Genomic DNA, 18,247 nt, shown 5'->3' on the forward strand with positions numbered 1-18,247 from the left:
TTACATGTTATAGAAAACTATGGCATATGAGTGTCTCAATATTAGTTAGAGTTTAGACGGATAGTAGAACATGATTCCTACCTGTTATAAGGACAACTTTTTCTTTGAAGTTAGCCATGTTTTACCGTCAGAAATTGTCCCAGATAATACCAGAGACTTAAAACAGATTACCTTGGCCTTACATCTAGATAACGTATCATATGGCACACCATGCACACGTTGCACATCGATGTTACTATATATCGAGAAACGAATAGAAAAAATAAAACAAAATACCGATCAACGAGTGCTCGTAATCACTGAAAGCTATTTGAAAACAAAATTATAAATAAACCATCATCAATGATCATGATGTTTACATAGGGTTATTCCATCGTCATGTGAATTACACGTGAAAATCACGAGAGTTTAACATGAAAATCCCAGGAATCTTTTTCATGTGAATTTTCAAAATAAAATTATTCAAATAACATCTAATTTTTCAAATTTTACTAAAATCATGAAAAATGCTATTTTTTTGTGTGTGTGATTCACGTGAGTTTCACGTATAAGCTCGTTTGAGGTGAATTCCACGTGAGTACCCTGTGTACCCAGACTTAAATACCCATCAGTACAAGTTCAACGAATTTAGTGTAAAGACGCCATTAACTGTCTGAGAAAAAAACCATATTAACCTTGCGCAATGCCAGAATATAAGTATCGACATAGATTAGGACATCACAGTAAAAATTATTTTGTCGCATATATGTACTTATACAAACGTTACTTAATCATGTTACTACAATTTGTACTTCTTGTCCCATATCAGTATTCATTATATATATACTACTATTGCACCTTTGTTTACCATGCTGTTCTTATGGGACTATGTTCACACTTTTATTGTTTGTTAAAATGTTGTACTACATACCCCATGTTTGGGCTTTAGTGAAATAAAATGTCTTTTGTCTTATGAAATGACTCTCATAACAGAAAAATTAAGGATGTTCGCTACTCTGTTTTAAAATAACAAGCTTTTTAAAAGACTGTTCTAAATTTATAGTATATAAATAAAGGAACCAAAAAAGCAGAAAAAAATTAAGGGTCCGTGTGCTTGCTTTTGAGATATAAGCCATTGAAAATTTGGCGGGAAATGATTCTCTCTAGAGTTTTCATACTTTTAACATTGTCCGCTTTTCTCTTTTAAAAACATGAAAAAATAACAAGGATTTTATAAGATTTTCAAATATGGCTTTTTAAACTATATGTAATAAAATTATGAAAAGAAAAGTAGGGGTTAGTGGGCAACATTTTTTAATGGCAATACATGGATAAAATCAGAGGATTCCGAAAATCTGGCAAAATTTCAAAAACAAGAGGAGCGAACATCCTTAACAATAGATATAAGTATTCTGTTTTAGTTGTCATGATTGGACTAATGCAGTTTTTCATGTCAATTCAAATAAAACATAAAACCGGGACACACGTTGAATCACTTATATCAGCCGCTAACAATTACATCGGAAACCACGCAATATCTAAATTCAGGGTGAGATATAAAAATGTTAGGAAACTCCAGTCGTACAATATTTGAGGGTCTGGTAGGGTCGCTTTCATTTTTATATTCTTTAATTTTTAGGCCATTTTTCTATATTCTTTATACTTTTTGCCCATTATTCTATATTCTTTATATTTTAGCACCTGGTTATTCGCTATTCTTTATTTTTTTTTTGGTCCATTTTTCTCTTTTCTTTATATTTTTTGCCTTTGCCGATTATTCTCTATTCTGTAAACCCCCATCCGCATCCTCAAATCTAATATAAAACGAGTGTTCTGCTTTTTCAAAAGAGGTATTATCCTAAATTTTGTACCACGCAGTCAAGAATGAAGTCTCTGGATAAAATCAGTAAAACTAAGGAGAGAAATGATATTCAGAAAAAATGTCCTTTATATCAGTAAAAGCAGGTGATTGATGCACGTCAGTTCGAGAAACAATTGAAATATCGCAACTAAAAGATATCGAGAGGCTAATTGAAAGGAAAGATAATGATATACTAGGGAGACAGCATGAATAAAACTAAATAACAAATGTTCACAAACGTTGAATTTCCGGGATATTCAAAATTGTGATTATTTATTTATTTTTCTCATCATTTGGCGTCCGTCGTCATTCGTTGTCGTCGTCTGTCGTCGTTAACTTTTTTAAAAATCTTCTCCTCTGAAACTACTAAGCCAAATTTAACCAAACTTGGTCACAATCACTATAAGGGTATGTAGTTTAAAACTTGTGTCCGATGATTCCACCTGCGAACCAAGATTGCCGACATGGCTCAAAATAGAACATAGGGGTAAAATGCAAAGTGATAGTTTTAATCATATTGAAAATCGCTATGATTAGAGAAAATCTGACAAAAAGCAAAAAATGTTCAGAAAGTTGAGACTTCCTGCTGTTTATGTACGTTAAAACTGTCAGACGACTTCTTGTAGGAGTTAATGCCCTTAAATGTCAAAGTTTACCATTTTGTTTTCATTTTTGCTTATCATTTTGAAAACTATAATAGATAGAGAGAAACTTTAATATATAAAAAAAAATCAAAAACACAAGATCTACAAACGAGTCAACATAAGCGAAATTGTTCAAAGACTCCTTATTGGAGTCATTGCCCTTTACTGGCGATTTTTAGCATTTTTTCGCGTTTTTGATTACTATCTTACAAAAATGTTCACCTCTGACACTACTGATCAAATTGAACCAAACTTAGTAACAATCACGTTTAACAAATGTGTCAGATGACCGCACTTTCCAACCAAGATGGTTGACATGGCTAAAAATAGAACATACGGGTAACATGCAAGTTTGGTCTATTATCTTGAAAATCGCTTTGAATAGAGAACATGCGAAAATATAGAAATGTTCAGAATGTTGAGATCTATCTGCTGTTTATTTACATCAAACTGTCAGACGACTAATTTTAGGAGTTACTGCCCATATATATCAAATTTTTCCATTTTTTTGTCAATTTTGCTGATTATTTTGAAACACTATAATAGATTGAACGGATCTTTTTTGTGGAAAAGTGATCAGCAAGCCAAGATCTTTAAATAAGTTTAATGGTTGAAATTACCAGGCGACTCCTTATCAGAGTTATTGCTCTTTGATGACGATTTTTACCATCTGTTTGGCGTTTTTGCCTCATATCTTAAAAAACGTTTTTTAATCATTTTTGCTTATTATCTTGATAATTATAATAGATAGATAGAAACTATAGATTGCAAAAACGATCAACAAGACGAGATTTACAAATAATTAAGCCACATTGCTGAAATCTTCAGTGGACTCTTTATTGGAGTAACTGCCCTTTAAAGATGATTTTAACCCAGCATTTTTTTTAGTTTTTGCCTATCATCTTGAAAAGTTTGATAGATACAAATGTAGATAGAATCTTTAAAAAGCAAAAAAAGATCAGCAGGATAAGATCTACAAATATGTCAACATGACTGAAAATATCAGTTAGCTCTTAATAAATCGATTCCCCTATAATGATGCAGGTGAGCGACAGAGGCTCTTTATAGCATCTGGTTATAACGATCTGTTAATAATTCTGGAAACAATTTACGAAACGAATTTCTTTATTCTATTTTTGTTGATGATAATATTGTTGCATATACATGTATGTACTTACAAACGTATCGATGACATTAAATATTATGAAATACTTTCAGCTTATTGGGCAAGCAAAAATTGTTGCGAGTAAGTTCAGAAACTTTTAATTTTATACTAATCTAAATACATGCAATTGCACTACAAAGAAGTTTCTACGATTCTGTAATGTTGATTGGCCGAGGCATCCCAGAATTCAGTAGACAAAACAACATATGTGACTGCACGTTCTACCCGTGATAACGTATAAACAATACAGAGAAGAATAAGAAAAGGCGTTATTTAACTTGTAATTTCATGGTTGTAGCATAAAATGCAATTCTATGCATTGGATGCATCTTTTTTGTAGAAGCGTTTAACGTGCGCATATTTTCAGTATGAAGCGCCTCCGTTTAGTACAAAATGTCTTCTATCAATTTTACACAAAACGAATATTACAAAATGAAGCATTCAATTCTTAAAAAACTATACATAGGCCGTCTATTTCCTCGTTGAATTGTATCACATTTTGTCGTGCCGTTGCTTTTTTATAGCTGACCATACGATATGGGTTTTGCTCAACGTTGAATACCGTAAGGTGAACTAAAGTTGCTTACATCCACGTCATTTCAACATTGGTGGATAGTCTCATTGGTGGATAGTCTCATTGGTGGATAGTCTCATTGGTGGATAGTCTCATTGGTAATCGTACCTCATCTCCTTATTTTTATATTTAACCTATTATATAATTTAAACATTTCAAAATAATTGTTACATTATTCTTTGTGTATGAAGGGTTAGCAATTTCCATAAAAAACCCGTTTCTCCATTGAAAAATTTAAAGCAATAGTTAAAAAATATATTAAATATTGCCATTGATTTTTTTTCTTTATTTAACAATATGAATAGGTCCTGAAAGATAACATCCATGAGGCAAAACCGTTTTTGTCTATCACTAATGTGGCGTTCACACAGTGCCAATTATGACTTCCGTTTGAGATCAGACAGCGATAAGACACGAAAAGTGAAAAAGTCGGATTACTATCCTCAATGATCTGGAATGTCCTATCATTGCCTGAACGCTGTAGTATACGTTCGTAACAGATTCATACAAATCGGAGAGGTCGGCCAAGCACCCGAGACAGTTAGGTACATCCCGTAACATTCGGGGAAACTCAGCCGATTTTGTTGTATAGTCGGATCAAAATCGTAACAATGTTCTGTGTTTTCTGGACGGTTTCCTGTGGAACGGGCATGATCTGGAGAAATTTATCATTGCTGTTTTTTGCCGATTTAGTCCAGATTTCATCCCGAACGCGAATCGTCTTTGCCAAAACCGTTCAGGACCAGTCCCGTTATTAATACGAAATTCGGCAATAATACTCACGTCAGAGTCCCGACAATTACAAAACACGGTACGACTGAGTCCAGAAAAAGCCGTTTGCAATGCGGTACAGCAGACTGTGATAGGATTGCGTTCCGACAGTACCTGATCATCCCGAATATGGCGACAGTTTTCTAACAGATACCTGGCGTAAGCGTCGGTTCACTGTCTGGTCACTGTCTGATGTATGTCGGCAGAATCGGGACGCTGTCGGGACAGATTCGGTCGTTTTTTACCATGGGAAAGATAGAAATCGAAATAGAATTGGATTGAGAACGGGATAATCGGGACAAATTCGGATGGAAACGGGTGGATTTGGACGCTTCCTGAACACTATCTGATTGTTGTCGTGATTATATAAATGTTTTTACAAATTTTAATAAAAGTTTGAATTTGCAGCCACGATTCACAGGATCTTGATCAGACTTTTAACAAATTTTAATCGGGAATGGTCCTACCAAGGACGGCAGTAAAAATTGTGACCCCGGCTTAAGGCGTCGTTATATTATAAAGAGCAAATATACTTCAATTAGTTAAGCATTGAATAAAAGGTAATACGTGCATAAGGAGTTGTGGAATTATTGCCAATCAAACGACTATCCAAAAAGACCAAAGGACAGAGGAGTGAACAATTACAGGTTTCCGCACGGCATTCAACCTTGAGTAAATACATACAATAAGCAGGATGACAAAATCTTAAACAATTCGAAAGAAAATACCTTATATATTTACTTCTATAACCGGCAATCAGCTATTATAGAAGACCGCAAGCAACCACAACAACTGAACTATACGCTTCTAGATTCGGACAAGCACTTATAGAATTTGATTGGGTATACAAAAAAATCCATGACTTTTGATGTAGTTATTTGTGACATTTGGTTTTAATCTTGAATGTTGTAATCACACTTTTGATAGTTCTCAAACAGTTAAACTTAATTTTTAGTTTTATTAATAAAATTGAGAATGGAAATGGGGAATGTGTCAAAGAGACAACAACCCCACCATAGACCGCTACTCGAACGAGAACAAACGACACTTGATGCATTAAATGAAAGACGAATTCCGCTTTTTTGTTTACTGTATTCCAGTGATGTTAATACAGCAACCCAGAAAAGAGAACCTTTCACTGTTGATGGACTATTTAGCCCACTCACCCACCGATGCCCTCACTACATTCAAACTTACATCTAGAGGTCAACATACTGTCACCAACAATGAACAGATGTCTGTTTTATAAGTATCAAGCTCAAAATCCGGGTCTAAGAAAGTAGCGAATATTTCTATTGAAGACCACCAAAGAACGCCAGAAACATCAAAGCTTTATTCCAAAAATGGAGACACAACAAAAAAACATTTAGATACACGCATCATTTTAGACCACTAAAAACTAGGTTCAAAACTTGAGACAGGCAAATGCACACGTGGTGGTATTAAACGTAGCTTTTTATATCGCTACAGTTCTCAATTATAACCTTATTCATTGAGGTCATAATAAGTAACAACACTTGTCAAATCAGTATACACCAAACACAATATTAGATTAGACTGTTGATATATTATTTGTCATAGTTTTGTATTTGAAATTTAACTTTTGGTATTTTCCTATAGCCATATAGTGTGTACGTTTAACACTGTGCGGGATAAATTTGCCATTCCAGAATTGGCAAATCTGACTTTGTCGGTTTACAAGATAACACAAATATTTTTTGGCCAAGTGATAGATAATCAAAAAAATTAAATTTCCCCAATTTTTTGTCACTGTTGTCACCACAGCTGATTAAAAGTACATTTCCCATGGGAAATTTAAAAATTCCCATGGGAATATTAGAAGTTCCCATGGGAAAATTTAAAGTTCCCATTGGAAAAAGTACTTTTCCCATGGGAATTTTAAAGTTCCAATCGGAACTACAATTTCCTATGGGAACATTAGTAGATAGTTTCTTCCCATGGGAAATTCTAAATTTATTTTTGTTCCAAAGGGAACTAATTTTTCTTCCCATGGGAACACATTTTTCCCTTGGGAACATTTATTCTTCCCATGGGAACATTAATTCTTCTCATGGGAAGATTTATTTTTCCAAGGGAAAATTACTTTTTCCTTTATTATTTTTTTTCTTCGGAATTTATAAAAGAGCTATGAAATATCGCAATGAACTGACGGTTACTTATAACCATGTCTGTAGCAGTTTAACAAAAACATCATTTGATAAAAAATTATATGTAATTACAATAAATTAAAGGTATTTCTATCATACTTTTCCATTCAAAAGTCCTTTATTATAATTGAAAAATTAATAGAAACTCTACCGTCCAGCGGCTGATTTAACAATTTGAATTTCTCACCTTTGTTTTCGACCAATAGCATCGTGCATTTCATGTAATATTGTTCGCTGAACTGCCAAGGAAAAGAGCCATGCCTGTGTTTTTCAGAATTTAATTTAAGAATAAAAATTATAAATCTGTTTTAATCTATATAGCTGGGAAATCACGAATCGTGTTTAAGATTGTTTTATAGTTATTATCCTTGAATTTATGAAATTGACATCATAATTATTATTATTATACTTATTCTTTTTCATCTATATGCGTGTTTTTCACCACTAGAAAGATGTGCACTGATTTTTTTAAAAGTTTATTTCATTCATTCGGTCAAATTTCCTACTTCAATGTGTAACTCGTCTACAAAATAATCAGACTTTAATCTTTTATTTGGTTTCATTTTTCGCAAACACTTTTGCAAGTTTTGTTAGATTTGTCTTTTATGATCTCTCATGTAACTATCAAAGAGAATCCAGAGTTTTCCATTTACAAGGACGGGTCAGGATTAAGTACTTTGTGGTATTATATACACTTGTTTATTACCTGTACGCCGCGGTTAGGCTGTCTTCATGTAATTTATAGTTTAAAGGAATACGAATACTTTATTTCTAATATAACTTTAATTACTAGTTATAGAGAACATACATACACATAACTATAAGATACAATCATTACATGCATGTATGAACGATACAATTAAATTAATTTGGAGGACTGACTTAATTTCACATAACTTTGATAAATTTACATAGTTTTTTCTAATATTACAATATGTTGTGAGTTAAACAGTTGATCAAATTCATAGATATTAGGGTTTGTCCAACAGTAGTACAGTAAAAATGTCTTTCTTACTACTTTAAATGTTCCACAATTAATAATGAAATGGTACTCGTCACTAATGTCGTTTGAGTCACAGAGACGGCAGATTCTGTCTTCTCTCTGTTAACCCTGCCACCTTATGAATTATTTTTGTGATTGCATACAGGTAAAAGAACTATTTGATTTTTTAATTTAAGATAATTGCTAATGATTTTTTTGTACGAACAGAGAACCATTCGAAATAGTTTCAATTTGCAATTTAAAAAAAAAAAAAATTCTTCCTCACTAGGTACAAAATGTAGGTGAAATGGTGTGTAAAATTTATTCTAAATTTGCGAAACTTGCATTACTGGCACATTCAAGGCAAGTTTTATACTTCTAAGTTTGAATATAGAGTTTGAATAAAGAGTCTAAACTTTTTTCAAATATTGATACCCAACCAAATCTCTAGTAATCTTATCCATGTTTGATATATGCTTCTTTCATGTGCGGTTGCTTGGGTATTAGTTTAAGGTAGGCGTGGTTTTCGGTAAATTTCGTCCAATCAGAGACATATATACACATATATATTCGATAAACCTGTGTGCGCTGATGCGTTAAAACTGACGGCATGTGTAATACATCGGTTTATTGTAGTATTTCTTGTCATGTGGTCAAATTTATCTGATATACAAGTTTTAAAGATGGAAATTTAAATTTGCTTTTTGAAATATTATTTTAGCAGTGCCCCCAAGATACGGTCATAAAGTGTTTAAACAAAACTTTAAAAGTTATACATGTGTATTATATGTCTCGTATTACATATCTCTGATATTAACTATAACGTGTTTTGGAAAAAAATTAAGGGTCCGAGAATTTGAATTACGCAATTAGCGCATCTCGATCCCTTTCGATAAAATAGTAATGCATTAATGTTACATCGTTGATTTTTAATATTTAGAAGTGATTTGTGACAGTTATAAGCAGAGACATCTATACGCATTCTGGTTTAAGTTTACTATGAACACACTATAAATCTTTCTATGAAATATCAATCATTTTTGGGCAGACTTGATTTTTTTTATTCGTAAAAAATATCTTACGTTTCATTTCATTTGAATGCTTCAAAATACTATAAGCCTGTATTGGTTTTTTATTAGGGCCAATGAATCCCCTCCCATCCCAAGTAAAATAATTGTGTATTTATTTATGGTGTAACCCAAATTCACTAACAAGGAGTGTTTCCATAGATCGTACAAGGTATTTAACTTGATAAATCAAAATTAAAAAAATATTCTCCGCTATATTTCAAGACATTTTTTGGGGGATTGTTTAATTAAATCAAAACTGGCCAGGAAAAAAAATCAGCATTATGTTCGTAACATTGAAAGTTTAAGGTTAATTGTGTAATGATTTTTTTACCATTTCATTTATTTCAGCTTTCATTCACCGGGTTTATTTTCTTTTAGCGGTTTTGATCGTTTTATTTTGTTCAATAAATAATAGTAAAATTTACTTTCCATAAAATATATTCAGGAACATATATATTGACGGGACTTGACACTACCTGATTGTAGTCGGATTTTATCGTCGTGCCATAGTTAATAAAGATACGATACAGAAAAGGACATGTGTTAAAAACGGACTCGCTATCATCCTAATAATTTCTGATATTATCAATAAAATGTCATTCAAACTAGTTTTATAGTGTTGCTAGTGTATCAAACTTGTATTCTGTTAGATATACTGTTCCCAGATATATTTGACTTCCTAAAAAACACTTTTGAACAATGAATGTGTCACCATTTCGCTTTGTCGTCTGCCAAACTTAGTTTGGTCCTAAATATGCATGAAATACTTTCCACTGAACGTTAAACAAACGGCAACTATCCACCAATTGCGATACCTCTGTTACATACGTCACATGCGTGGTACTATTCTTTGAACAAATTTTGTTTTGTAAGCCGATTTTGTCCCACATTTAAATTGTTTTTGTCCAGTAGTACATTCCTTGTTTAAATGTTAAACTAAATCCTATAAAATTAATTTGGTGCATTGTTCTCTAAAACACATTTTTTTTAATTTGAGCGTGTCAACCCCCTCATGAAGTGGTGGTTTCGGTTTGTATAAACATACAACAAAAGTTTATGTTGGAATAGTACATTTTGTAAGTTATTGTTTCATTTTACATTTTTACAATTGTCATCAAATAAAATGTTACTAGATATAGGAAGATGTGGTATGAGTGCCAATGAGACAACTCTCCATCCAAGTCGCAATTTATAAAAGTAAACCATTATAGGTCAAGGTACGGCCTTCAACACGGAGCATTGGCTCACACCGAACAGCAAGCTATAAAGGGCCCCAAAAAATTACTAGTGTAAAACCATTCAAACGGAAAAACCTATGCATGTTTTACTTAAAAAACTAATGAATACGGAGCGGGGGTATTGCACGAAGTCAGCCAGATTACCCGAATTAAATCCTAGCCTCCGAACTTGTATGATCACCTAATCCAAAATTTAGCTGGTCAGATGAAAAAAAAAACGCGTAGGTTTAAGACTATACAGTTGAAAAGTCGCATTTGCTAAAAATCCATGCAAAATAGTAAGATGTATGTTCCTGAGCGTATTATGCACAAAGAAAGGGTTGTTATGTACTTTTGAACTTAGTAGGGTAGTATTGTTACCATGCACCTTCCTGTTATAACAGATACGAACGACGTGTACACACACAAATTAATTGGGCTAATTTGGTCTCTGCTGCATAGTTTATTTCATTGGCAATCATAGCCCACACTTTTCATCTTTAACATTCACTTTGCATTAAATATCTAAATGAAATTACATAGGAATAACTTGGAGTGTATACATGTATACTTAAAAAAAACCAACAGAAACCAACAGCAATATTTGACGAAGACGAAATTGATGATCAATGGAATTTTAACATATTACAATGCATGTCGAACCAGAACTTGAAATTGACAATAAGTATAAATAGAACCGTCGCTTTTCCAATGTATTGACGTTTAGTTTGAATTTCACGTGCTATTTCACAAGGTTCGCATTATAGTTATACATGTACAATATAACTAACAATTGTGAGAACGAATTTCCTAAACTGTTCTGGAACGTTCTAGTTGAAATATAAAACTGTGATTTTTCTATATTCATGACTTCGACGAAGCAAAGGAAGTTAAATATAGAACTGGACTGATATGCATAAAACGATATCCAATCGTAGTATTAATTTATTGTAGAACATGAAGAAAAATCCGTCCGTTCGGAACAAATCTTAACTTTAGTACCTTTATACATATACGGGCCCTGAATTTAAATCAGATCGGTTCTGGAGGTTTTTGTCTTTAGATTGTGACTATCTTTAGTTTCTTATCTTTTTATCAAGAGGAGGGGCGACAGCCTTAGGTGCTGTGTGCAAACTTTTGTAGGTCACGTGGTACGATTTTAGCGTCCCTCGACAATTTTGAATCTGGAAAAGATCGATTTGTTCATGTTTTTATATCAAATATACTCTAATGCACTCGCAGAAAATATAGAAAGTTTTGAAATAAAAAGATTAATCAATGATAGAAGATCACTTTATATGAAATATTTTCTTTATGTTTTTTTTCTTTAAAGTAAATTCTATCAATAAAGAAATGCACTGTAATGGAGGGAAATTGTATTCGATCTCTGCTAAATCACGAGGCACAGATTTTTGTAAATTTTACAAATGCCAGCACGTGAAAATCATTCAAATTGATCTCAATCAAAGAACACTATTCGAACATTCTAAATATTCTTAAGTATCCTTAAGTCTCCAGCCGTTGCTTCGTAATAAGTCGCTAAAATATGATTTCCGGTAAGTAAAATATTCAAAATATTTGTCAAATCCGCGAGTAATTATGTTATTTTAGGCATATAAACTCTGATGTATTTTAATCATTTTGAAAACAAAATGAAAATTTTGTCTAAGAATAACCATCATGAAAAAATATATTTTTTTATAATTGAATCGTGCATTATTTGTGTATTGGATTGCTTAATTGCCTTCTCTTTAGTGTTATCTCTGTTTTGTTTACTGACAAATGACGAAATAATGAAATATTTAACAGTATTTTACAAAACTTTGTCCCGATTAGAAACTTTAAACCAACTGAATAAATTGAGAATTCAGTGATTATCGATGTCGAAATTAGCCCTTGGTAATACACAGTCAGCCTGGGTATAAATATGTTTATTGCCAAGAAATAACTAACAAATTTGTTTATTATGTATGTACAAAGTATATGTATATTGCATGATCAGCCCTTCTGTATATTACTTGTTTTTTTTTAATTAATTCAACAAATTTCGCTTGTCCAGGTATCATTAACGGTGATGTCCACACCACGAGTAGTTTGATATAAATGACACAATACCACCGCGACCGATCGATAATATAAGACAAATCTGCGTGCCGTGTGCAGAGTGTCGTCCCTCCTCTACTTTTTATCTTATAAACCAACGATCGACAAGAGCGTACATTTTTTTGAAATGAATATTTATATGTTTTAAAAGGCCAATAATTATTGACAAGTAGTACAAATTTTTCATTTTTCAAATTTTACAGATGGAATTATCCCAATAAAGTGTTACTTCCTTAATTCTCTGGTAGGATACACCAGAAATGTATTTCATAAACAAGTGGTAGTAAAATTGACTACACGTATGAGTTTAGTAATGTATAGTATATCACTGTCGGACTCAAGATACAAAAAAATGTACACAAGATGTATATTATAACAGATAATTTTTAAATATAAAGTTCTAAATTACCGTACACTGCGCAGCAGTAAAAAGGTGCGTGAACCTGCAGTATGTGTAATAAGAGTTTTAAAGCCCGAAAGGAAATCGCGCTTGAATACCTGGAAGTGTCACCTCACAGTACCTCTGGCAATAATCCCTTTAGTCATGCTGATGGTCAAGTAAGGAACTTAATAAAGGTATTATATAAAGGCTGGGACTTAATAAGATTTTATATTGTATGATAGTCCCAGATAAAAAAAGTTATGAACAAATAAGATTATTGGAAATAATTTTACACGGAACACCACTAGTTAATTATGGCTTTAAATTATGAGAGAATCCATAAATGAAATTGCTCTAAATTAATTCCCCTATATTTACGTGTTTCATAAAGTTAGTTATGAAAAAAGTTTAAAAATGACAGATCAAAGTTATTCAAAAAATTAGAGAATTGATATTTAGAATTTGAAATTGATGATGATATTTTATCTAGGAGAATAAAACGTCGATATTTATGAATTTGTGCTGTTTTATACAAAATGAACAAGATGTCAATTTTTCTTTTTTTTTGCGGAGTTTCTCTTTAACTTTTTAGACTATTATTGCTGTATTTTTTTTTTTGTTGTTGTTGTATTGTGCTATCATGATATTATATCAAAATTCATTATTATACAACGAATGAATAATATTCTCTAAAATGGCATTGCTAATTTCTCTTTTCGGTAAATTGGCTGTTCTCTGGCGCTAAAACTTTCTACTGTTTTTGCTCAATGTCCTATCTATGCGCTAAAATAGTCTCCGACGTTGATAGTGATATGAGTAGTGAATTGAATATGAATACACATCTTAACATTATTCAGTGTAAAATAAGTTGAAATCATCACACGGTATTGTTTTAACACATCAAACTCCTAGCCGGAATATGTACAAAATGTATAGATAGGTTAAATGCATACACATATAGAAAACTTTATGAATTGTTCAAGCACAGTGCAAGATTAAATGTTCTTGAAAAATTGAAGTATGCATTATATAGAAATAATCTTGCTCGTATAAACTTAACATTTATTATACCAATTATGGAATATGCATATGTGTTTCGGGATAGTTGTACTCAACAAGATTATAATAATTTAGAACATGTTAAATAAGAAACAGGAGGAATAGTAACTGGGTTGCCGCCCGTGTGTGTCAGTCGGGAAGCTACATATTTAGAAACAGGCCGGAAATTGCTAGTAGACAGAAGAAAGTGAAGAAAGCGAAGAAAGCTCAATGTGTTACATTCTTTACATAACGAGACTGCCATTGATTATCTCTGCGATTTAACGCTCCCACTTGTTGGTCAAATTCAAATTATGATTTACGAAATAATAACAACTATGTATAGAACCATGCGTCATAGACTAGATATAACCAGAACATCTTTTTTCTCATCTAATACAATTGAATGGAAGTCAAAAGCACGACATATGGACTTCCCGAAATATAAAAATAGCCACCCTTCTACTTTAGTTGTGGTGTTAGAAAATTTGATATTATTCATGGTTCAGAAATATGCGAAGCTCTTAAAATGCAGATCTGCACCGTGTTAATATTAAACTAAATCCCGTATGCAGCTGTAGCCATGCGGTTGAGGATTGTATTCATATTTTTGTCTAGTGCCCATATTAAAACGAAGCAAGAGAAAAATCGTTTTTGATTTAAAAAAAAATGCTATACCAATTGAGCTTCTATTGGCTGATCACGGTGACTTTTATACATTTCAGCAAAGTAAAGCCAATTTTGAATCTGTTCAATCTCGTATCAGAATTACACATACTATCAAAATTCTGAATTCCTACTTACTCACACTTCACGCCATTTCATATTACAACAATATTATATTGCATTTTTATAGTTTGTATTACATGCATTCCTATTTTGTTTTTCGTCATTATCTTATATGTATATATTTTGTGTTTGTATTTGTAAAAGGAGAGGTGTTATTATACCTTGTATTCAATCCCATTTGCTACAAAAAAACAAAACAAAAATAAGGTAAACGGAAATAAGTCACACACAAAAACACTCAAGTGAAAAGTAACAAACTTGTATATTTGGTACATGTACGTGTATATGTAAGAAAAACAGTCACAAAAATCAATAATCCATGTCAATGCTAAGTTTTTAAAACAATACAACAGAGACTAGTAATAGGACTTCAATTTACCATTTTCTGTTCTTGTAATTTATCTACATAAACTGCCTATACAGAATATAACACGGAAAGAATCAAAATGTTGAAATAAAGACGTTCGGAGAAATACCGCAAATGACCACCTCAATATTACGTACTAGGGACTTGATGGGATGATATAGTTGTCAAAAAGGACATATAATATAAAATAGACGTTATTAATATAAATAAATAAATAATTCCAAATTATATCATATCTTTAGTAATTACCATGATTACAGTGGTATTAAATGTTTTATCGACACGTGCCACACTCTATTGATTCAGATTGTCATCTGTGTGTAATCGATTGAAATTCATGTTCATTCAACCAGAACCCGTTAATTACGCACGTGTATACAGATTGTACATGAATATATTATTTCACATGTTAGAGTGTTTTTGTTTTATGGTACTTGTATTTTGTGAAGAAAATCAAAATTTGTGGTATTTCTACGCACCGGAAATTTTTTTTAAATTTTTTTTTTCCCTATAAGTTCAATAATAAAAAAAAAGAATATTTTGTTATCACATCACACACGCACAACTTAATTAAAAAACTTACTTGTCCTTGCTTCATATTTTACTGCATAATCAGATTTTAATGGAAGTTGCATGTTGAGTGCAACTTTAGATACGAAACCAAATTGACATTTTGTAGAAAACCTGCATACTGCAATAATTTAACATAAATCCTGCATTTTCAACAAATTTCAGTTTTCTAGGAAAAAAACAATCAAAAGGAAAACATGTTCCATAAATAAAATATCTGTTCCCATGGGAAGAAAAATTGTTCCCATAGAGAGTAAATTTTCCATCTAAAAAATAAATGTTCACATGGGAAGAAAAATCGTTCCCATGGGAAGAAAAATTGTTCCCATGGGAAGATAAACTGTTCCCATCGGAAAAGGTGAATTCCCATGGGAACTTTTTGTTTTCTTCTTTTCCCATGGAAACTGTAAAGTTCCGATGGGAACTATACAATTCCCATGGGAAAAGTACTTTTTCCGATGGAAATTTTAATTTTCCCATGGGAACTTCTAATATTTTCATGGGAATTTTTAAATTTCCCATGGGAAATGTACTTTTAATCAGCTGTAGTGACAACAGTTATAACAGTGACATGTTGGGACATATGGGGAAATTTAATTGTTTTGATTATCTATCACTTGGCCAAAAAATATTTGTGTTATCTTGTAAACAGACAAAGTCAGATTTGCCAATTCTGGAATGGCAAATTTGTCCCGCACAGTGTTGTTTGGTGTACCATCACTACAAGGGGAAACGATTGCACGTTGTCTACCAGTTTCATTTATTTCGAAATTGAATCTTTAAACGTTAAGCATTTGTTATTCCCTTTTTTATTCGTTTCATTTATGATATTGTAGAATTTGTCCTTAGACTCATGTTCACTTAATTTAATTGGTATCAAATGTGTATGACTTAGATTGCATAATGCAAAAATATTTGTTCTGTCCGGAATCCCCAATAGCATTGAGCATGCTCCATTTGTATGGTATTCAGGATTACAATTGATAGTACTTTTTGGTCGCCGTTTAACATCTAGCAACTTATATATAACATGATAATAATTATATTAAATATTTTGCATTTATTTGTATTACAACAAAATGAATATTTTTGCATTTACTTTTGTGCTGTTGTACACTATCAATTTATTACGTGTTAGATATAACGTATGTGTGTCTGAGTAGAAAAGTTGAACAAACTGTTTTGTTTATTTATAGTTCTTATAGTAGAAGTGAAGTAGAAGATGCCACAGTTTTGAATGCGGTTACCTCTAACTTAGTGGTTGCTGGTCCCTTTAAAGTGACATGTACACCTCTTACATGTTATGAAAGGTGGGCCAAGCTTTTAGGCGTTGATGAAAAATTCACAGGACCAGCTCCAATGAAATTGATGTTGCTTGGTTTGACATTACACTAGAACATCATAGTGATCCATAGTGGTAAAATTAGCGTATCTATAGTGTATGGTCTAGGACCTCTGTAACTGTTTAACCCTCTATATAGATTATATTTCCTTTGTCCTCTGTGTCTTGCCGTAATTATAGCTAAAGGTCCTTTGTCCTCTGTAACGGTTTGACCTTCTGTATAGATTATTGTTCATTTGTCCTCTGTGTCTTGCCGTAATTATAGCTAAAGGTCATTCGTCCTCTGTAACGGTTTGACCTTCTGTATAGATTATTGTTCATTTGTCCTCTGTGTCTTGCCGTAATTATAGCTAAAGGTCCTTTGTCCTCTGTAACGGTTTGACCGTCTGTATAGATTATATTTCATTTGTCCTCTGTGTCTTGCCGTAATTATAGCTAAAGGTCCTTTGTTCTCTGTAACGGTTTGACCTTCTGTATAGATTATTGTCCTCACTTACCATGTTACTGTATATAAGTGTATGGTCTTAAGTTTGGAAACAAAATGATTTTGATAACCGATATGTGTAACTTGATTTTTCTTTATTGATCTTTAAACAAATAAACAAAGAATAAACAAAATAAAAAAAACAAAATAAAAATAAAAAAAAAAAAAAACATCTATAACGGGAAGTTTCCCATATTTTAGTTTTTTCAAATTATTTTCCAAGATGTGTATTTTTTATCTGGTGATATTTCTTATTTTTTTAATAAAAATGTACAGTCAATTTAAAGACGACGTATTTGCCAGATCCTCTTTTTGTATCTTTATCAACATTGAAGAAAAATACGTTATATAAAATAACTTTACCCCACATCTCTGCTTACTTCACTTTTCTGCTTATCCCACATCTCTGCTTACCCAACATCTCTGCTTACCCCCCTAATATCTGCTTATCTCAAATCTCTGCTTACCCCACATATCTGCTTAACCCACATCTCTTCTTACCCCACACATCTACGCTTACCCCCACATATCTGCTTACCCCACATCTCTGCTCATCTCAAATCTCTGCTCACCCCACATATCTGCTTAACCCACATATCTGCTTACCTCAAATCTCTGCTTACTCCACATATCTCTGCTTAACCCACATATCTCTGCTCACCTGACATCTCTGCTTACCCCACAACTTTGCTTACCCTAAATCTCTGCTTGCCCTACATATCTCTGCTTATCTCACATCTC

The 18,247-nt window shown here is 32.4% G+C and overlaps 1 protein-coding gene across 3 annotated transcripts in view; it reads right to left on the reverse strand.

Moving 5' to 3' along the window:
• LOC127723550 (uncharacterized oxidoreductase TM_0325-like) overlaps positions 1-18,247 on the reverse strand; it is a 73,665-nt gene that overhangs the window by 38,209 nt on the left and 17,209 nt on the right. The window contains exon 1 of one of the 3 annotated variants that reach the window (XM_052230220.1): positions 82-200. The exons of the other annotated variants lie outside the window; for them this stretch is intronic. Coding sequence (XP_052086180.1) covers positions 82-118 — 37 coding nt within the window. The 5' untranslated portion in view covers positions 119-200. Of the gene's footprint in view, positions 1-81; positions 201-18,247 lie in introns of those variants that run through there. 3 annotated transcript variants of the gene reach the window in all.

The sequence above is a fragment of the Mytilus californianus genome, unplaced genomic scaffold (assembly GCF_021869535.1).
Source record: "Mytilus californianus isolate M0D057914Y unplaced genomic scaffold, xbMytCali1.0.p SCAF_13, whole genome shotgun sequence".
NCBI classification, from domain to species: domain Eukaryota; kingdom Metazoa; phylum Mollusca; class Bivalvia; order Mytilida; family Mytilidae; genus Mytilus; species Mytilus californianus.